Raw genomic sequence first — 22,783 nt, forward strand, 5'->3', positions numbered from 1 at the left:
ACTTCCTTCAGAGTGGTGTGCTTTTCTAGATTCGACAAAGATACAGACTCTTAAGGCAATGAAATAAAATATGAACTGAATTTCAAGAGCAATTACTTTCTGTTTCTTTTTGCAGGGAGGAAAATATGTATCAGTAGTGTTGATAATACAGAAATCAAGGAGTTTCCTTCCTGTCTTTTCCTGTGCGCATGAAATCAGAGTTGACACTGAGTTCACGAAGATATGATTTCTGAGAACAACAGGCACAGTTGATTCATTTAGTTAAAATGAGAAGTTATCTTAATGATACCGACTCACTACAAAAACATAGATAAGGTAGCGGCTGGCTTTTGGCTATATTATTATTTCCAGTAAAGAAACACTTAAATACTGGGCAGGCTATCGTCGGTGACGCTCTTCGAGGGGCTGGTGGTGTAGTGGATAATGGCACTGAAAGGGAGGGTAGGTGCTGGGGTGCAAAGGCATCATGGTGGCCAGGATGAGGGCTAGGCAGTCTGCCACATCTTTGTTGGGGGCACAAGCCAAGGTGGGTGTGTAACCTGAAGCAATGACAATGTACCACTGTTTACTCTGAAAAGTAATACACTGTTTCTGTTTCTAGCATCAATTCATTGCAGGGCAGCAAGTACTCCTCCTAACCTCAATTTCAACAATTTTTCAACAATATATTTATTAAAGTTTTTACATAGATATACAAAGCATACAAGACATACATATTCGAACAATATACAAACATTAGGTACATTCAATGAGAGCACTTGAGTCCATGAGAGTTCTTACAGGTGTTAAAAAGTCATCTCCAGGTTGCAGCATATGATTGTGGTCCTGTACAGGGGATAATTATGCTGTACCTGTTTCACACAGCAAATCAGATAAATCATTGTTTTTAATATACTGAATGTAGCGCCCCCATATTTCTGGATTGTACTTGATGGATGGGATGACCGATGGTCCTCTGGTTTCCTTTTCCCCTGCTTTGATGATGAGGTTCATGCCCATGACAAACAGGATGGGGGAGACTCTGCATCCCATGACAATTCCTCTCTCAAGGTGCTGCCACTGTGTGATGAAGTCCTTGGTTTTAAAACGGAGCTTGATCCCTTCCAGGTAACTGCCGATCATTCCCTTGATGTGATCTGGGATGTGGTAGTACTCCAAAGCTGTCCTGATCAAATTGTGGGGAATGGACCTGTAGGCATTAGCCAAGTCCAGCCAGACTACTGTCAGGTCACTCTTCTTTGACCTGGCTTCATGTATCATCTGACTTAGGACTCTGTTCCAGGCATCCTGCAAAACCTGGAATCCCTCCCTTTTGGACAGAGGTCTTCACATATCCAAATATGATGTGTGGAAATGGCCAAAATCAGCATCAAAATTGACAATATGATTCAAAATGGCTGACTCTCTGTTAGTGTTAGGGTATGGATCCAAGCAACTTTTTGATGTTGATATGATGAACATGTGTACCGAATTTCGTTTGTCTATGTCAATCTGGGGCGAGGGGCCCAATTTTATTAATTTGCCAAGGGAGCGCTACAGAGCCATTTTGCCACTCCCATTAATGCAAACCATTAAATATCAAATTTTTTGCCGGGTCTGGCTTGTGTGCAAAATTTGTTGACTTTTGGGGCATGTTTAGGCTGTCAAAAATCCTTACAGACACAATAGGGCTTCTTAATAATCAGTTTTGGAAGAGGACTGTTTCAGAGATTGACAGTAACACAAAGAAATTCAGTGGTTAGTGTGAAGGCAACAATCATAGATAGAATCCAAAAGTATACTCATATTGCTGGCCCGATATAGTTACAAACTTTATTTTACTGACTTAACAATGATTGCTTTAGTTATTTAGGAAAATGCTTTGATGAATTCAAAATAATCATCTTTACAGAGGTGCCCTGGACAAGGCTGCACAAAGAACATATCAGGCACACTTATAAATCAAGTAATAATTAAGGATCAAAAAGAAAATGGAAAATTCTTAAGTCAAGGTACTATTCTAAATATTATGATCCATTATTTACGTTTTCCATCTTCTGTGAAAAAAAAAAAATCTTCAAAAAGGTGATATATTTAACAGATTGAAAGACAATACACCATAAAAAGACTCGTGTTCATTATTAAATAACTCATTTCTTTATTACTCATAAAATATACAGCAATCTCAGTACTGAAAGAATTCATTGGAGCTTTGAATTCACAGTCATAATTTCTATATACATGGTAGTTCATCCCTCTTCAAGAAAAAGCCAAGGAAAAGAAGCAAAAATCTTTTCCATTCTACTGAAGCTAGCAAACGTATTGTACATATTTCCAGTTAAAAGGATTTTTCAACAGAGAAAACTGGGGGATTTTGACTTATGGTGATATTGAGTGGTTTCTTTTTTTAAGTTAAAGCAAGCAAAACCTGTCAACAAACATTGACTAATAAAAGAGCAAAAAATATCATTCAAACAGAAGAAAATCAAACGCTGTCCTATCATTGGTTTACAGTGTTTCTCCTCACAAAGCTGAGCCTTGGATACCTCAGTATTGGATCAGTGCTTCTTACAAATGTTTCATTACTTACCTAGTGTGCATCACTGTACTTTCACAGCTGCCTCTACAAACCCATATCTTCTCAGTAACTAATGAAGGCACAAAATGAACACATAAATAGGAACCGAAAGTACACAAATAATTTATTCTTGAAAGACTAAACCGCAATGGACAGGTCAATACACAAAGGTAAGGTTGATCAACTTAAAAATAACCCAGTACACATATCAAATACTTTTAAATTATTCAGGTCAGTAAATCTGATTTTTTTCCTAGAGGATAAGGAGTTGACATGAACATGGATATTTTAAAATTTTGATCTCAAAAAAATAAATGATTATCCCCCCTTTATTAAGTACAGACTTGAAGTACAAGTGCATTCTGATGGATGTAGTGTGCGGATATCGACCTTCTCTAAGTTCTCACAAAAATGTCAAAAATGGAAAACGGTCTGCTTCCCCAAACTGAAAATTCTCAATCTCATTCACACAGTTAAAACTGGGTTAAAATGCATCCATGTCTTTTGGTCCGTGTTGGTTTAGCTTTCTGTGAAGTGCTACCATTCCTCTTCAGCATGTTATTGCTGTACAAAGGTGGCTGTCCACCTGACAAGTACAGTTTTTAGCACTCAAGAAGTCAGTGTTGGTAAAACAATAGTTACTGAGGTCCAGTATCAGCTGGAAGGACACCTGGTGCTGGATGAGGTTTGGGATGAGTGTGGGCCAGCCTGCTGCACCTCCTCCGTCTCTTACTCTCTTGTTGTAGTGGTGGTGGTGGGGCGGGGGCTCTTAAGGCTCCTGTGGGGGCTCATCTCTTCTTCTGCCCTCCCAAGCTGACGGTGGGTAATTTTTTAAGACACAGGGTGTGTGTTTTAACGCATTTCTCGCTTCCTCCTGTCCTTCAGTACGTCTCTGAATCTGAGTCGTTGAGCTCCTCGTCTTTGTAGAAACCGTCGTGATGGCTGATATTGTTGAAGCTGCAGTAGGAGCTATGCTCGCTGCGCAGCGTGGGCAGGCTATCGAAGGTGACGCTCTTGGAGGGGCTGGTGGTGTAGTGGTTAATGGCACTGAAAGGGAGGGTAGGTGCCGGGGTGCAAGGGGACACAGGCATCATGGTGGCCAGGATGAGGGCTAGGCAGTCTGCCACGTCTTTGTTGGGGGCACAAGCCAAGGCGGGTGTGTAACCTGAAGCAATGACAATGTACCACTGTTTATTCTGAAAAGTAATACACTGTTTCTGTTTCTAGCATCAGTTCTTTGTTGAGTGATACTCTAGTAATAACATTAACAAACCAGAGCTCAGTAACTGAATTTGGAGTCACTTTGTAACTGATGTTTGTGAAAGAGAAAAAGTACAACAACTAGTGATCGTTATCTACTAATTAACAGTAAGATTAAAAATCTTTGTGCACTTCAGATTTAGTATTTCATTGTATTATAAACAAACTATACAATCATACAATAATGAAGGCTTATTTGAATTGGCAACTACCTAATCAAATTCTAATTTAGCTTTTTTCCTCATGGTGTGGTTGTCATATTTCCCAAATAAACATGATCCATAATATCAAATTTAAGTTTGAAGAAAGTTAACAGGCAGCTGTCTTTAATATGAAATGATTTCAACTTGACTTCAAAATTTCGGATCCTATGATATCCATGAAGATGCATGTTTTGCACTTAAGGTTTAGAAAAATATGGTATATAGTAAAAAAACATATATCTTGAATTTACCGTTTTCATCGACTGCAAGTACACTGGCTCCCTTTGCAAGCAGCTCTTGCACCACCACAGTAAGACCGTTTCTTGCAGCCACATGTAGAGGCCTTAAAAAGAGAAATCAAACATGGATGTGCTGACAGGCAAGTCAAAATTTGTATCTCTGCATTAATAATTCAAATCCCAACCATCCCCACTCCTCCATTCTATCCTATGAACGCAGCAAGAGAAGAAAAGTAATACAAGTGATACATACGTCTGTAAGGCGGCGTTAGTGGCATTAATGAGATTTCTGTCTGCAATCTTCTCCAATATCAACAAGGCACTGGTTTCATGTCCCTGTGGAAAAGTATGATTAGTATCAAAAACAAGGGAATAGCCTTAAAATGTACAGTAAATACACACTTAATATTTTAACATATACTTGCAAGAGCATACTATATATACATCAGCTGCTGTAGAATGAAGCAGTGCCACCTAATTGTCATACACACCTTACTGCAGGCGAGATGAAGTGCAGTGTTCTTCACTGCATCCTGCAGAGTGAGATCAGCTTTCGCACTGCTCACCAGCAGCTCTAATAGTGAAAATGAGGAGGTAAATGACAGAAAAAAACAAAACAAAACAAATGAAAGTTAATGGCATCTCACATTGATTATCGCATTCATCAGTTAGTGATATTTTCCAGCATGCTGGTTTAATCAGAGAAGCATTCATACCAACAGCGTTGGTCTGGCCATTCTCAGCAGCCATCATGAGTGGGGTCTTCCCTGCAGCATCGACACTGTTGACCTGAGCATTGTGGCTGAGCAGCAGCTGGAGACACTCTACATGGTCAGTGAAGGCTGCTGCATGCAGGGGGGTCCTGCACAAATGACAACAAGATTTGTTTTTAAGTGTCCCACATGACATGAACCTCACAGTGTCAAGGCTGAAATTAATGTTGCATTTGTTTTTATATGAACGTATATACCTGTTTTTACTGTCTTTGGCATTGACAATGGCAGGGCCTAGAGTGTCTATTAGCATCTCAGCAGCACCTTCATTGTCATGAATCCTAGAGAACAGAAATGAGCACAGTTAATTAATCTGTTACAGGCTGTGTCCTCACATGTAGTGATCCAAACGGGGAACAACACAAGATCTTACACAGCACAGTGGAGGGGGCTGAATGAATTGCCTTCGGCCTTGTGAAAAACCTCTTGTTCCAGCAAAACCTCCACACATGTATCGTGACCTGCAAAAGAAAAGCATCAGCCAGTGCTCACAATCAGGGCTTAATGAACAATTTCTCTTATCAGCATGTGTTTAAATTGAAACAATGAGTGCATACAGAAACGTACAAGCATGAAACATGAAATATAGTTACGCATGCTTCTTTTTACACTTGCACAAGTGCTCCTTTTACTTTCTTAGCAGCATGCTTATATTTACTGTAAACGCATTCACTACTAAACATCAGATGTACATTTCCACAACTATAATGACTGGTTTTTAAGAGGTTTCCAAACTCTCTTCTCAGTACCATTGTAGCAGGCCCAGTGCAGTGGGGTGTAGCCTTGGTTGTCTGTTAAGACAGGGAGTGTTTCCACTGATTGGGCAGCATGCAGCAGGCCTCCCAGTACCCCAATGTGTCCACATGCTGCTGCCAGGTGGACCGGTGTGCGCCCTTTACAGTCCCGCACCAGGAAGTTGGCGCTGTGCTGAAGCAGGGCCTCCACACATTCCTCATGACCAGTCACAGCCTGGGGCCAAAACAAGAAAAGACATGAGTGTTATGACTGATAACTAATCAACTGTCAGGGTTGATTGATAGATTTCGGCTGACTATGCAAGGACTTTTTATTTATTTCACATAAAGAGGAGGGAGGTTTGTGTTTATGGGGCTTGCAAAAATAAAACAACAATTCAATAACTATATTTACAACACTGCAACTCCTCTAACCTAAGAACAATTACAGAAATATATGTAATATATGTAAGTGGAAGGGACAAATACTGTTTACTTTAGTAGGAAAAAGCTAGCTAAACAAAGCTACTGCATTAAACAAAAACTATGCAAACTATGGTTTGGATATATTTGGCACTGGTGTTGAAATGTAATATTCAAATACATATAAAGTGTATGTCAGTGTATGCCAAAGTGGTGCACTCACTCCTCTATGCAGGGCCGTCCTGCCCCACTTGTCTTTGGCTTCTACACTGGCTCCCTTATTAAGCAGAGAATACACACAATCTGTGTGTCCACTCAGGACTGACAGCATCAGAGGGGTTCTGAAAGAGAACAGACATAATCAATTTACAACCACTTATGAATACATAGCAAACTTTGAAAAACAAACACAAAAATATACTTACTGTCCATTCCCATCTTGAATGTCTACTGCACTTTGAAGATCAGCATTTCCAATCAGCAAACGCAAACATTCTGAGTGACCGTTAGTAGCTGCAGGGAATTAATGAAGATCATTAGCATGACTGCATTGCTTTGAGGACTGCATCACTTTGTGAGTTCACAAATCTAATTGCGTAAAAGCAACTCCAGGTTCTTACCTGCAGCATGGATGGGGGTTCGCTTCAAGGTGAAGTCTTTGACCAGGATGGAGGCTCCCTGGTTGATTAGGACATCCACACACTCCACGTGGCCCTTAAATGCAGCCAGGTCTAGAGGTGTGCGCCCTTGGCTGTTTCTCACATCCAGATCCAGCAGAGACTGCACCAGAACCTCCATAGCTTGGTGGTGACCATGGTATGCCTAACAAAATAATTAATTGTGAATCAATGATCATAAATAAGATAAGACTAAGAAAACTAACATGTATTCCTCTCATGCAAGTGGATAAAAAGTGTTACTCACAGCAAGGTGCAGGGGGCTGACAGGGGCTCTGACATCGGAGTCATTCAGGATGTCTGTCCCTGAGGTTTCCATTAGCTGAACAAACCAGGTAAATAAGTTAGAACTGTGCGATTGCCTCTAAATTTCAAATTGTAGATTGTCATTGCTCTGTCTAGATTGTCGATTAAATCGGCAAGGGGGACACACGTGTCCATGGCACGTTTTTTGTTTTTTGTTTTTTGTCATAATGACGTTATTTTTAATGTTTTGCATTACATGCATGCAAAAGTGAGCGACACCGCTGTGCTGACAAGTCGGAGACGTGTTGCTCCTCCTCACTTCAAGTCACTGTCATTAACTTTTAATCTGCAAAGGCGGCAGTGCCGCAACACTGTAGGAAATTATGAAAGCTCTTGTGTGAACATTTCAATAGTTACACATTAAAAGAATATTTATTTGCAATTACTCTATTGAACGACCCTGAAGCATGAGCAAACGGGCTGTGTTAGATAGGATCAAAGAAATGTGCCCTGTCACTAGTTTACTCTGGCAATATGAAAAAAAGTACAAAATCCACTCACCACATCTAGAGGGGTTTCACTAGCAATCTGAAAAAAATGATGAAAAATATCAGCTAAGGATTTAACATCATTACAATAAACCTATACAGAAATACAAAGATGATGGAAGTCATATGGCATGCACTCTGGCAAGTGAAGTTCTCACCAGCTCCAGACAGAGGCGATGTCCATATGCGGAGGCGTAGTGCACAGCATTGTAGCCCTGATTGTCCCGGATCCCTGGATTTGCATCATTTCGCAGTAAATATTCCAGGCACCTGTAGACACAATAATGAGGCTGTAGTCAAGGAAACAACATGTCACTTAGCATAACCAATAATGTAAGTGAGCTTTTATATCATGAACACCCTCATGCATCACCCGCCTCCCACATAGCAACCAACTAAAACAGAATGTTTAAAGTATTACTGACTTTCCGTCTGTGTCAGAGGCAGCGGCATAGTGGAGAGGAGTGCATCCCCGCTCGTCTAGGTCGTTGACACTGGCCCCAGAGCCCACCAGAGCAAACAGGCACTGGTAGTTACAGTTGGCAGCAGCGTAGTGCAAAGGGGTCCTGGAAAAGCACACATGGCTCAGTTCACTGTTTAAACTGGACTGAAAAACTTTTAAAGCGATCCAAATCCGCCATTAAATCCTACAAACCTGCCAAAGCTGTCCTTTCTGTTAAAGTCTGCCCCCGTGTTGAGAAGGAGATTGAGACATTCCAGGTTTCTGAGAAGATTTAAAAGAAGATGAAGTGATGAATATAATTATTTCTATAACTATGGCTAACAGCCATTAACTATCTGAGCACTTTTAATTAAAATATAATAAATTAATATTCAGCTGTCCCGAAACTCACCCGCCAGCAGCTGCAGCATGTAAACAGGTCCTACCAAAGTCATCAGGTGTATCTATATCAAAGCCTGCATCGGAGTAAAGTATTATGAGCATATTACATCACTCATTACTTAAAAATAACATACTGTAAATGAGCTTGTGCAGTTAACCAACGTGACAAATGTTTTGCCTTATTTAAGCATTATAGAGTTGCTCACCTGAAGACAGGAGCTTTCTGCAACAGTCTGAGAATCCACTGAGAGCAGCCAGATGCAGTGGGAACATACCGTGGACCCCTCGTCTGAAAAAAGACACGTCATGTTGATTTGGCTCATATCACCAAAATACTGACACCTGTGTGTCTACTGAAACCCATACTAATTAGTGGCTAGCCGCTCCCTTTTTGTTTATAAGTATAGCTGCATCCATTAGTCAGTAAGAAGAAAATCAATCTGCAACTATTTTGATAATAATATTTGTTGATTGCATTTTCATTATTTTCTGAAATTTTATAGACAAAACGATTAACTGAGAAAATAGATCATTAACGAAAATAATATCAGTTGCAGCCTTATTTTAAATGTCAATGGATTTTTTTAGAGGAGTTTTTCCCTACCCGAGTCATCACATTAAAGACAACGCTGTATTCTGTATATATCAAAAAGTTAATTTAAGTCAAATTTATGATTTTGGGCTTCATAAATAAAACTGACTTGACTCAACAAAAGAATCTTCTTTATCAGTTACTTGACAGTCAATACAGTCTGCTCTTGATGGATCTAAACATGCAGCTCTACCACAATAATTGTTTAATGTGTTGAAACATTTGCTAAAAAGGCAAAACAGATTCACTCACTTAGCCGTATCAGCTCTATTGGTAATGAGGGTGTTGATGAGGAGCTCGTGTCCGTATCGAGCCGCGATGTGCAGTGGTGTATTTCCGTTCTTATCTTCACAGTCAATCTCAGCACCTTCAAGGGAGAAAAAAAACAAACAAAGCAAGCACTTAGACTGATTAACACTGAGAAGCTGTTTTACTTTTACTGTCCGGTGTGAGACAAAACATTCATGAGGCCACATTTTAGAGGAGCTCACCATTCTCAATGATTGCTTGAGACCTTGAAAACCTGCCGTGGATCGCTGTCATGTGGAGGGGCGTCTTACCATCTTTACTCTGGAGAAATAAAGAGGAATGATGGTATCATTTTGGAGGTTATTATTGTGGCTTTCAGCTATAAAAGTTACATGGTTTAAACAAATTACTACAGTAATTTCTCTCTTAACCACAGATTCAGTCTGTCATGTCCAGCTTTGTCTGGAAAGAAGTGCCAATTATTCAGTAACAACCTTCCCAGATCAAGTTGAGCAATCTTTTCCCAAGTTATTAGTATTTAAATAGCCAGAGGCAACACTCAGGTTCCTACTCACCTTAATGTTGACGTCTGCCCCGTTGCAAACTAGAAGCTCCAGACAGAGCGCCCCGTGGCGAGAGGCGGCGGTAAAATGAAGAGGTGCGAAGCCCTTCTCGTTCACCTGGTTGACGTTGGCCCCGCAATCTATGAGCTCGTTCACCACCACGTCCTGCCCATTGTAGCAGGCCACATGGAGAGGTGTGTTGCCGTACGCATTGGGCTCATTGATCTGAACAGTGAGATGAACAGCATGTAGTCATGTACCTGTTATGCACTATTATAAGAACTGTTTCTAAACTCTTCAAATCCAAAACATAAAAAAACTCATGAGAATATGTTGTTGAGGTGTTGCTCCGTTTCTTTTCTTTCATGGTAAGAGGAAAAGATCTCGCTGTGTCTGCAATGTAATAACAGTACAACTGTGGGTGGAACTCACATCCACCCCCAAGTCCAAGAGGTATTTGACAACACTAATCATTCCACTGGAGGCTGCTGCATGTAGCGGTGTGTACGATTTCTTATCTTTGCAGGCCACCTCGGCTCCATGAGATGCCAGAAGCTTCACCACTTCTATGTGCCCTGATGACAAAAAAAAGAATGATCGAATTACATGAACATCTCATCAAAATATCATCAAGTATTTCATTTGGTCATACATAAATGCACAGGCAGTACTCCTTCAACAGACTGGAGCTTATCAGCACATGCTACATAACCACATTGATATTTCCAAAGTTGATTCATGTTTTTAATATTTCTAAAAGCTGTCCATACTGTCTAGTATAATTCAGTGAAAGATGTATTTATCTCATATTTGTCAGTCTCTGAATAACCATTGATGCCTTAAAAAAATTGTTTCAAAATTGGCAGTATTGCTTTTTCAACCCAGGCTTTGAGACTTGCATTGAACAAGATTAGAGAAACTCTCAAAGTGACAAGGAAAATTAATAACATGATGGAAAGTCTCTGTGGTTGATTTATTACCCATGTAGGCTGCCCAGTGGATTGCACGGCGGTCCTTCTTGTCAAAGGCATTGATGTTGGCTCCTCTGGAGAGTAAGAGCCTCACCATCTAACAGCAGCAACAGAGGGAGAAAAAAGGCAATCAAAAATGACTTCGAGGGCAGATGTAAACTGAACACTACTCTTTCTATGGTGATGCCTTTCACTGTCAGTGTGGCAGCTCATATAACCACTGTGTATACGTGGTTTTGTGATGTCTGATCCTCTGGTCTCCACCACTAACAGGGATACAGATTATTTCGATTCAATCTAATCTCATGATTTAGATGAGCTAAAAGTAAATTCTCTTTTAAATTACTCACCAAATTTGGTTTGAAAAACAGTTTGGCATATTTTTGCATACAGTATGTCGATTACAGGTCAACAATTTTCCAGTTCTAGTGTGCCATTACTGTATAGGCAATGTTATCAAGGCTACAAATGTGTGCCCCTACCTCAGTATTTAGTGCATGTTTTACTAGAAGATTGCTGCTTTACCACAAGTTTGGATGAACTTGATTTACAGTCAAGCTTGATTAGACAAAGCATAAATGACACACAAATATATGATATATAAACCAGACACAGAGAGTAATTTGCATGTAAGCATGTGACTGGACAAGCACTAACACTGGCCACAAATGATGACTGACAGCCTTCAGTGTTATCTGTTTATTTTCTAAACAAGCCCAGACTGGTTCTTTGGAAAGCAGCTTTGTTTGTTGAGGTGCAGCTTCTTCAGCTTAGAGCTGGATTTGTGCAACTGACTCTCAGATCAAAAGGGCTGATTATTTTCACCTAACCAAAAATTTACTTTACACTAATACAACAGCACTGAAAAATGTTAAATCAGTGCCAAAGATAAACAAAGACAACCAACGCTAAAAGAAAGAGAAATAGCTGATTATATAACAATACATGATTTGCTGTGGTTATGTTAGAAGAGCTTCATGGGATGTTGATGGTTTAACCTCACATTTCTTTAACGGGCAAAAAAATAACCATTGTTCAGTTCTGTGTTGAAATGTTACATACAATGCCAATTGTGTTTACACGTTTATGAGGCAAGCAGAAACACTTCCTGTCAGTAAGCAGAGATGATCAGGAGCTCATGGTTACAGCCTTATGAACACAACCAACAGCAATCCTGGCTAGTCTGATCATCCAATAAAATCTTTGTGTATTTGGTACATACTCTCTAGAGAGGACAATAAAAGACACGACAGACGGAACAGCTTACTTTTTTTTTTTCTTAAGGCAACTGATATTCAAATGTGCTGCCATTATTATCTATTAAGCTACAACAACATCAATACCAAACACTTTGATTGGAGCTCACAGCTGAACCAGACCTAAGCCTAAAATTACCTCCAGGTGACCGCTGAAGGCTGCATGGTGCAGCGCGGTCCTGCCTGCTCGATCTGACACATTCACATTGCTAAGCAGTGGGACGAGGGCTTCAGCGCAGCGGACAGCCTTATTGGCTGCAGCGATGTGAAGCGGTGTCTGCCAGTTCTTGTCTCGGGCGTTTACGTCTGCAGAGTGTTTCAGCAATACTTGGACAGCCTCCTGTAAGAAGACATGACACATGTACGTTTTGAATTTGACATTGCTTAGATTTTTTTTTTTTTTAAATGGTGTGAAACATTGTGTTTTTGATAATCACAGAGACATTCACATACCTCACTGCAGGAGGCCACAGCCCGGTGCAGAGGAGTGAGCCACTTGTTATCTTTGGCATTTACTCTGGCACCTACAAGTGAGAGGACACTGGCTGTCAGACTATTTAACGTCATACATTTCCTTGACATCGGGTGCAACATTTTTAACAATGCATTCAACTATTGGACAGCTATAGAAACTATATCTGTATAAACATAAGTCAGGAACAGACTGGAGGGGATGCATATATAGATTTGTGCCAATATTGAATGTAGCGGCACCATCTGGTGACATAACATAAAAACATTCTGTTGAGTTTCACATTTGCAAAAATGTCATTATCTTTGAAAATGGGTTAGATCTGGCAATGACTCTCTAATGTTTTCAATTATGCAGAAATGAGAAATCAATGTGTTAATAGATCAGAAGAAATTTGTTGAATTTGTCTAAAGTAATTAGAAATTAAGTGAATGCAAAAATGTAAATGATCATTTACAAGATTCTCTCCCAATGCATCAAACACTCATCATTTCTATATTATTACATTACAGTGACACTGGTTTCCTAAACCACTCTGCTTTCAAGTTGAGCTTTCAGATAGACTGTAAAATGTCTGATACATAACTACATCCATTGGTTTGCATTTACCTCCAACAGTATCTTTACTTAAATTCTCTTCCAAAGGAAATACATACCCGATAGAATCAGCAGCTCTATAATTTCTGCATCTCCGAGATAGGCAGCAGCATGCAGTGGAGTTCGCTTCTCATTGTCCTGTAATGAGTGAACAAAAGGACATAAATGTGATTAAAAGCAAACAAAATACTTCATACTTCTATTTTAACCTTGTATTCCACCTCAGCTTTATACAGGCCAATATAACCCTGACTTGTTGTGACATTAAACACTTTACTTTTTACTATTTGTGGCAGTATTACACCAGAGGGGAGAAATAACCATTGGATATTAACAGCCCTACAGCCCATGGCAAGAGGTGGATTAAACTTAAATTCAGTCACCTGAAAAGCTTTGTGGGGAAACACAAGCAAGTACAAACCAGCCTTATTTTGAAGCAAACACACCCACCAAAGCAGTAATGTTGAGGAATGCAATAAAATAAGCAGAGCCAGAGCATGCAGTGGGAACTGTAAAAAACCCAACCATGTGCTGTTTTGTACTCAGCGACTGTTGAGAGAGTTGTATGAAGCTTTTCAAGGACAACTATGCATTGGAGGTTTTAAAATCTGTGCTTTTAAAATATGACAGAATAATATGAGGAAACAGATGTGGAGACAGTCTTTTGGGATTACCTGTGCGTTCACATCCTCTTTTTTGAATATGAGTGCGCGTACTTCATCGGGATCCACATTGAAAATAGCTTTCAGCAAAGCAGGCTGTAAAAGAAAGAGAGTGTGTCAATATCAACTGACATCAACACTTGTGCAGAGGTGCGTGCGTAATAGTTACAGAGAGCAGCGACCCAGGAGTGAAAACTTTGTAAAACTTGAGAGGCAGAGTTTGCAAAAACAATATTCATTCAGACCTTGACGATTTGAGTGACTTCTGGATCCTCGTCCTCAAGAACCACAATGCACACGCAACTCATTTGCTCAACGATCACAATGTCAACCCAATCATGTTTACGCTAATAAAAAAGAAGTCCCTAAATATTCCAGTGAGAAGAATAACAGGGAGCAGGCTGCTACACATGTTGTAGAAAGAAATGGTGACACATATCAGACGATGTTGGAGCACTTTGTTTACAGTCTGTTGACAGGCCAGAAAACTGTATCCATCCCATGATACCGAGAGAAATATCACAATCTTTGGACAAATGTGAGTCCGGTCACGTACTCCAAAGGACTGATGCCAATTTTGTAGAGGTTTTTAAAATACTGTCCCATCTTCACATTTTATCCAGATAGAATTCATGCTTCAATAGAGACAGATGAAAAACTAAAAAAACTAAACAAAACCACAGCTGATTCTCCTTCAAAACATCCAGCATCACAGGTTGGATGAGAAGTAGCACAAAGACAAGGAAACTCAAACAATGTCTTCAAAGTAAAACTAAAGTCGACTAAACAATTGTTGAAATTCTTCATGAAGACTGACTCATGGATCTTGCTTCCTGCCTTGGCTTCTTAAAAAGTAGTTTAGTTGGCTCCGCCCTCAGGGGTGTACACGTACAGAAGGAACAATGTTATTGTGCTACATGTATATGACTGCCAGTTATGCAATAAAGACTAAATATATCATGAAATGGTTCTTAATACATAATGATGAACATAAAAATAATTAAATGAATAGAATAAATAAAAGGTGCATTTTGAGAAACAGAAACATATCAGAGGAACAATTATGTTTTTGAGACATGTTACTGAAACCACATTAAAGATTTAATAGACCATTTAATCATGTGCTCGTAGCTTAAGTTATTCATAGTGACACTGTTGCAGAATCTTGCCAACACTTCCTGTAAGACAAGACTCTCAAACAACACGTGCAGTGTCTCTGAATAGTGTGTTGGAACTGGAGACCAAAACTGCTCCAGCACAGCAGACTTCAAACTTGACCAAACGCCTACAACATCTAGTCCATCTAGCTGCCTACGTGACTCACTTGTTGTTGGTAGAAGGTAAATATTCCATAAAAACACAAAAGGATTGTATCCCAAAGTGAGTCAATCTGAAGTTAGTATTTTATCTTTTAAAGCAGGGCAGCCTGGTTCTCTACTAAGTACTGAGCTTGCTGTAGATCATCACCACTTCTCTGTTTGTTTCATTACAAAACACATACTGTCAACTTCATAGTGACATTTTGTGCCGTTAAGCTTTGTTACATTCACACGAGTCATCAAATTCTTCTGGAAACTGCTGAAGTCAAAGCTGCCACCGTCAGTCACAGACAGTAAAAATTAAGTGTGTGCTAATGAAGCTTCATGTTAAGCCAGATCAACACTGCAGCTCTCATCTATCTGATCCATCATAACACCAGCAGAGAGTCTCTGATCAGGCTGTTTTCTACTGCCTGTGGGAGGAGGCTGGCATGGATGGGGAGAACAGTGAGGGCAGGGGATCCCATCCAGAGGCTGCAACTGGTTACCCATGAAAGATCCAGATGGAACATTCCTGGCTTTCACAAAAACTTAACTCTTCCCTGACTTAAGTCAAGTTTCTTAATAAACAAATGAAGCTGTGTCCACTAATGACAGCTGAGAAATTTGGCGATACTCTAATGTTGTGCATCAGGTGAGATATAACTTCCATTACACATGAACAGTCATAAGCTTTGAATAAGCAACGTGCACCTGTGTATCTGAAACAAAACGTAAGGTGAAGCAGTGGGTTCAAGACTGTCAAGAGCCTGCAGGTTTAAACTCACCTGCTGTCATGTTTAGCTGGAGTAAAACCATGCATTATCTTGGCACTTTGTGGGATTATAGTTTCCGTATACATCTTTTAAGGAAAAAGCCGTAAAGCGTAAAAATACAAATCCTGAATGTGCCTCATGTTTGAGCAGAAACAAAAGCACTGACCGAATATTTAATGGCAGCAAAAGATCTCTCTGCATACAATCATTTCCATAAGCTGTTTTTTTTTCTTCTTACAGTCACGATGATGTATGTAGAGCACAGATATTTGTTCATTAAGACTTCATCCCTCATTGAACCCACCTGGCTGCTCAGCTAGCTAATTAGCTAATGACCCATGTAGATTATAGGAGATGTACAAAAGACATCTAGTTTATATGGCATAGTTTGAGCCACATACTGAACCATATCAACTAGCCTATGTCTGGCTCCTACTAGTCCATGAGTCCTGCTCCCAATAGGTTTAAACAGCTTACAACCACATTAATGTCCATTACCATTCACGTGGTTCTTTGTCAAGCATTAAGAACGTTTAGTATTGAGAAAGGCACTTTATAAACTTTATCTGACAAATCATTTTCACTGAATGTCCTATGTACATTAAACTCAACTTTTCTTCCACAAGGCCTGAAACAAACCAAAAAGTCAAATATTATAATGATTGAAATATAAACAAACTGAAATGAAAAATATATTGTGATCAATTGATTTAACAAACTAGCTATGCCCTTGTACACATTTTAGCCACATTTTAGCCACATGACACATTTCAGTGGATGGCTCAATAAGTATTCAGGCTAAGCAAGAATTACCATTAACAGCTAGTATCTTTAGTCTTTTTTTCATAGGCAAGAGACAATTCACTCATTCTGTAATGCCCATGAATATCTGCAGGGCACAATAGAGGTTCGAATGACTGGGAATAAATTCAGGGTAACAAGTAGGCACTTGTGCTTCTTACACTGTGTCATTTTGACGATTTCTGAAAAGGAAGGACAAATCCACATTTTGTTTTCAGTTCTGCAGCCCTGCACGACTGATGTAGGAGATTTTCTATGCTCCTCTAGCTGCACGACTGTGCGTGCACCTCCTCTCCTCATACAAGCCAGCCTAGTTAATACCATCACCATGGAGACGGCTCTTTGGCAACTCCACCAGCTCACAGGAGCCCAGGCACACGATCATTCAAGCACACACACAATGAAAGACACATGCAAATATGTTACAAGAATAGCAGGCATGTGCAAAACACGTAGTCCTTAAATGATAACAGGAAGCTATTCTTGTTTTCACAAGTAGGCGGCAAGTGTTTAATACAGCTAGATGACACACGTCTAATCCTGTCACATCGCCAGTCACCTCATATATTTATTATAACCATTACACAGCTGTTAAACTACATGAATTCCATTCATATGATAGATATAAATAAAATTAGACTAACAACTTTGTTGACTGTTTAACAGACACGGTTTAATTACTGGGAGTTTTTACAAGGGGAAAAACACTAAAAGATTAAATCGAGGACTTAACTTATCTTTAATTCTGTTATGAACCGCTGTGAAGAATAAACAGAATATTACTAAAAATGAACAGGGCTTGTGATAGAGCCTCACTGTCACAACACAGTGGTGCCATTCATTTAACATGTAGTTAGGTGAATTGGTGCGCACAAACTACATCACTACTAATGTGTTTACATATAATCAAAGCTTACAGCCATAACAAAACCTGCCCAGCTGAGGAAGCTCACATAATGTATGTCACAGTTGCCAGAGTAACATCACAGTCAACAGATCGCTAGGGTTGTTTTGGTAATCACCTCACATTACGTTACAGAGATTTAGTGGCTATTATTAAATCACTTTGAAACGACTACTCAAGCCAAGTTTTGTACTGTTTGGTCACAATACTTTAAATAGTCACTTCCCCGACTGATCTGATCTGACTGAGCTGCATTTCTCGCAGGCTCTGGCTAATTGCTGGAAGATAAACAGCAATATTAGCTGGTTACCACTCAACAACCCGCTTTCAGCATGTGTCTCATTGTAAAAAAAAACCCAAAGAAAACGGACTCTCAATATGCCTCGCCAAACGAGGATTATATCTAACTCGCACTTAATATTGCCACAATTCAATATCGACATTCTCCCTTTAAGTAAACGCTTCCGTTTCAGAGAATAGTGTTAGCTAGCCGGAGAGACTCAGCATTACGTTGAAATTGGGGGCAGCTAGCTCACGTTAGCCAGTCAACATTAGCTTAATCCGGGGTTCCCTTTTTGACACAACGATCACTTACCTGGTCTCGGATTTTGAGAACCACCATATTTCTGGGAGTTTAGCTGTTCTCATGCAGATTCATGAAAGGGATATTTGTCTTTCTCCTTCCCGAACAGCTCTCCCGTGGGTCTACTGGAGGCCTAGCGTGTTCGCTAGCTTAGCAATCTTGCTAGCTCCCCTAACCTGATGGCATGAAAGTAGAGGAGTAGCGGAAACTCCATAACATTGCCGCCACCATACTCCACATCCCAAAAAGAAGCAATTCAATTGGCCAAGCGCGGTCTACGTGCTAGTAATGAAGCTATTGGTTGGTTGTTGCTAACAGCGGCCGTGAGACGCTTTGTGATACAGTCTGAATATTACGTTGCGGAATACGCATATACATATACGTATATAGATACACGCACGCAAGTATGGAGTTATAATACAAAACAAAAAACGGGAAATGATATATAACACCTTAATTATTATTGCAGATGCAGATTCATGAAGTGTCACCCACTAGTTCATGATTGAAATAACAACATTAAAAAAAAAAACACTGAAATGTATGAAAACCAAACAACCTTTTTATGACAATCTGAATGGATTGATTTCTGATTAGACTGTCCTATACATAATGTACTGTAAATGCTCAGTCTGGAAAATAGTATTTTTCTATGGAATCTTTTGAATGCAATGCCAGATTTGGATTAATAAAGTTGGTCGACCAATTAGTAAATTATCAGCAGGGCTGGGAAAGTTACTTTGGAAATGTAATAGGTTACAAGTGACTTAAAATGTAATAAGTAATGTAACGTTTTCAATTACTTAATCAAAGTAATGTAACTTATTGCATTTGATTATTCTTTTTTTTTATAACTTTTCTAATTTTCTAACAAATGTTTTTCAACTGTTAGGATAAGTGTAAGCCCATCAAAATCTAAGTTCAGGTGTTTTTCATTGATACTGGCATGATTTATCAGTATCAGTATTTATCAGATAATTTGTTATCCACTTAACACACGCCCTGTTTTTTATGCTGTTAGCCTAAATGACATGCCCAAGTTGTGAGCAGCACAGATCCCACATAGTTTGAGACTCAGAGATGTGTCTGGTATCATTGGAAAGGAAACACTCTCAGGATTCTTGTAAAAGTGTCTGTGTGATTCTGTGACTTACTGACAAAGAGTGGCAGAGGTTACAATGATGGGGTTGTTTACTCGCCCATAGGTTTGCCTATACAATGACATGTGTACAGACATTCAGGGACCTCTCAGCAGGATATAGACACAATGAGGCCACAGCCACAGGTCTTGGCTTCATGCAGTCCAAATTTGGAGTCAAAAGACCAAAAGATGATTTTTTCTGAATTATTTTTCAACAGGTATGTCCATGCGTTTTCCTCAGGTCCTTTTTGGAGACTCCAAATGGACACTTGGTTACCAAAGCTGTATAACCACAATCAAACACCTATAACTTCACATCCCCTTTGCCTACAATCAAAATCTTGGTCTCTAATGAAAGCTTTAATATTATTATTATTATTATTATTATTATTATTATATTACATATAACCATATTTTTTGTTCTATCTATCTATCTATCTGTTTATTTTGGTATAAGTCATATGTCAAGACGAAGAAGAACCAACCGTGTACCAAAATGCCGTGTGCGTAATGATATATGGTTCAACTCTTTTACGCACAGGGCGCACGCTGGTTACGCTTGGAGTTTGTTTATGGACAGCCAAACTAATAGTTTAGTGGTCATACACCGTTGGAAACCTCTGACTATTGGCTAAAAGGTTATCAACTTCATTTCACCGAATATTTCCATAGGCTAGAACAGCAGTCAATCAAAGCCATGTCGTCATTGTCGTCGGTCACATGTCCTCATTGGCTTTGGAGACATGTACTGCCTAAACCTAAACACCGATTGGCTTGTGTGTGGTGTCGTCAGAAGCAGAAGAGGCTCACGGTCGCAAACATCTAGTCACGTGTACTGGACGTGCAGGTCAGGAAATGACGTAAACGGACCGTATATGTTTGTTATTTGTGTTACTACGTTACGTGTTGGACTAAATACATGGACATATTGAGGAAAGTATTCTGGTTTTATGGAAACGGATTTCATATTTCACAAGAATGGATATTTGGCGAGCTGTACAGAAAGTGCTGAGTCATAAGATGAACGTTGTGGATAAATGGAAGACTTTGAAGGTATGTAGGCATTATAGCTTTTCTTACTTAGCTCAGGGGCTAGCCGAGCTAATCGCTAATGCTATTACGGCTGTGAGCAACCATATAAGTCGTGAGTGGTCTTGAATGAATCAGAACAATCTAAGCTTTCCAACGATGAACGACGATGGCATGAATATATATGTTTAAGGGTTGGTGTTAAAACATTCAGAAGAACTTGTGGCTACCTCCTAACATCCGTCCCGTCCCGTAGCCGGAACAGCGTGCGTTAAGTGGTTATAGAGCAAGATTTATGAAAATGTTTTCATTAGTTCATGTAGATTTTGAAATATAAAATAAATATATTTTTAATGAAAAAGTCTGGCATGGGCTTAATCACTGTATACAATTTAAGCCCATGTGTGCTCCAAATAAGCCCACGTCATGATTTGTTTATAAAATATAAAAAATATTGTTTTCAAAGAATTAAAAACATAAACATATGTATTAATTAACATATTAAATAGTAAAAAAAAATGAGGGACAAACCCTAATCCTGAGCAAAATCTTAAAGGTTTGACTTCAGGTGTAACCCCCTTTGTAATCTTCAACATTTTCATATGTAACTGTAATTTAATTACACATTTTCTTTCTCACTAACTAACAGATTACAGTTACATTTATTTTGTAATTAAATTACATAACACCATTACATGTAAGTAGTTACTCCCCAACACTGATTATCAGCTGCTTGGTGTTTTCACACCACCTTGAAGAAAAAAGTGTTATTAATGGTACCATCGGCTTCAGAGGAACTAACCCAACCTTGTTAAATGTCAATCAGGAAAAATATTCTCTCAGGAAGAATAATTTGTCCCGACAGACATTTGCTCTGCTGACAAACAAAAAATATGCTATATAATTAATAGGCCTCATAGAAGCCTGTAAATCAGTTTTGAGCAGACAGAAATTACAAGCTGAAAAAGTAACACCTTGAATAAATACAACATTGATCTTCCACAGACATGTGCAAAACTTAGATGCTCATATTAAAGTCATTAGTGGGGAATAAATGTTAAATCATCTAGTCCCATAACAAAATACATGATTAACTCTTGTGTGATTCCTTTTTTTCCCCCTTTGTTTAATGCTTTCTAACCTCATACACGCCTCAACATCAACAGGCCCTCTTGTCTGAGTTTTTGGCCCCTGGACTGTTGTCAGGTATTTTTTGACAGTAGCTGTTAAATACCCCAGTTGTCATGCTAACCCCGTGTCCCATATCTATTGTCTCTGTGAATGTTTTGGTCCTGTGAACTAACGACAAAATGTGGGGAAATATGGCCCTCTAGTGACTTACCCTTCAACTACAAGCAGGCTTTGAAAGTAGATGACGTAATTTATTATACATACACTATGTTAAATCTTGTGAACTAAAAAAGCCCAAGTGTCAATATGAGTGCCTTTTGTTATGTAGCCATGTTTAATTGAGACAAGAAGAATTTGAGAGGATTTTTGACTTTTGTGAATAATGCAACTTCTGTAATCTTTGTGATGATAAAAAACAAAACAACAACAACAATACTATGAGCATACACCACTTGTTAGTGATTTCACATTGGTGTAAAATTATATATCATAAACTTGTTCCATCTTAACAAGAATATGTTGCATTAATAAGGATCCACATAAGGGTGTCCATATTTGCAGGTTTGAGTTGCTCGTGGGATGTCTTAGCCACAACAGCTGATGACGTAGGACAGTAATTTCCTCTGTACAGTGAAAATACCACAGAAAGGTCTGGCGGGGATGACTATGTGGAAGACAGCCAAAAGGCTTGGACACAAAACCTTCTGTTGATGGTGCACTCAATGACTCAATGGTTATGTCACAAGCACTGACCCTGTACATTTAGATCCCAAAATTCACAGAGCAGCATTTCAGGACTGGAAGAAACTATACATTACTAGTGGAAACAAATCTGTAAGCTAGTTACTTATTGTTTTTAGTTTTACAGCTATTCAGTTGTAACAGTTGAGTGTAGACATGAAACAAAAACAATGATGTAGAATAATATGTCAATGTGGATATTACAGCATTAATAAACTACAAGCACTAACATTGATGCACATTCTCTTTCTGATGGATATCCTTTATGCCACTTCCCTATGTAAACAAATGTGACTACTGTAACTCATTCATTAACCTAGCTATCTGTCTCAAGTTATCAAGCCACAGAGATGTTACTAGCCACCAAGTGGCATCTGTCCCATTCTGAAATAAAAAAGCAGTGCAGGAAAGTCATACATTTTTGTGAGTGAGGGGGGTAGCATGGGTCCTGTGAAAGAATGTGGGTTTATACTCACCAGGCAACTTTCCAGGGTAGTGTCACATTTCAAGGCG

General features: G+C 39.2%; 1 protein-coding gene across 1 annotated transcript; it reads right to left on the minus strand.

Annotated features, from left to right (window-relative positions):
- Positions 1-2,117: 2,117 nt before the first annotated feature.
- On the minus strand, positions 2,118-18,394 carry ankrd28b (ankyrin repeat domain 28b). The gene is made up of 28 exons (XM_053327206.1): positions 18,241-18,394; positions 13,879-13,962; positions 13,264-13,342; positions 12,589-12,659; positions 12,275-12,475; positions 10,889-10,976; positions 10,341-10,483; positions 9,921-10,133; positions 9,588-9,666; positions 9,349-9,463; positions 8,711-8,793; positions 8,515-8,578; positions 8,316-8,384; positions 8,086-8,226; positions 7,819-7,930; positions 7,674-7,700; positions 7,114-7,188; positions 6,810-7,011; positions 6,615-6,702; positions 6,413-6,530; positions 5,782-6,001; positions 5,406-5,493; positions 5,230-5,313; positions 4,976-5,121; positions 4,751-4,833; positions 4,513-4,595; positions 4,272-4,363; positions 2,118-3,722 (listed from the first exon to the last, which is right to left on the minus strand). The coding sequence occupies exons 1-28, from the start codon at positions 18,265-18,267 to the stop codon at positions 3,439-3,441; spliced, it is 3,159 nt and encodes a 1,052-aa protein (XP_053183181.1). The 5' UTR covers positions 18,268-18,394; the 3' UTR covers positions 2,118-3,438.
- Positions 18,395-22,783: the final 4,389 nt, after the last annotated feature.

Source organism: Scomber japonicus, chromosome 10, assembly GCF_027409825.1.
Source record: "Scomber japonicus isolate fScoJap1 chromosome 10, fScoJap1.pri, whole genome shotgun sequence".
Classification (NCBI taxonomy): domain Eukaryota; kingdom Metazoa; phylum Chordata; class Actinopteri; order Scombriformes; family Scombridae; genus Scomber; species Scomber japonicus.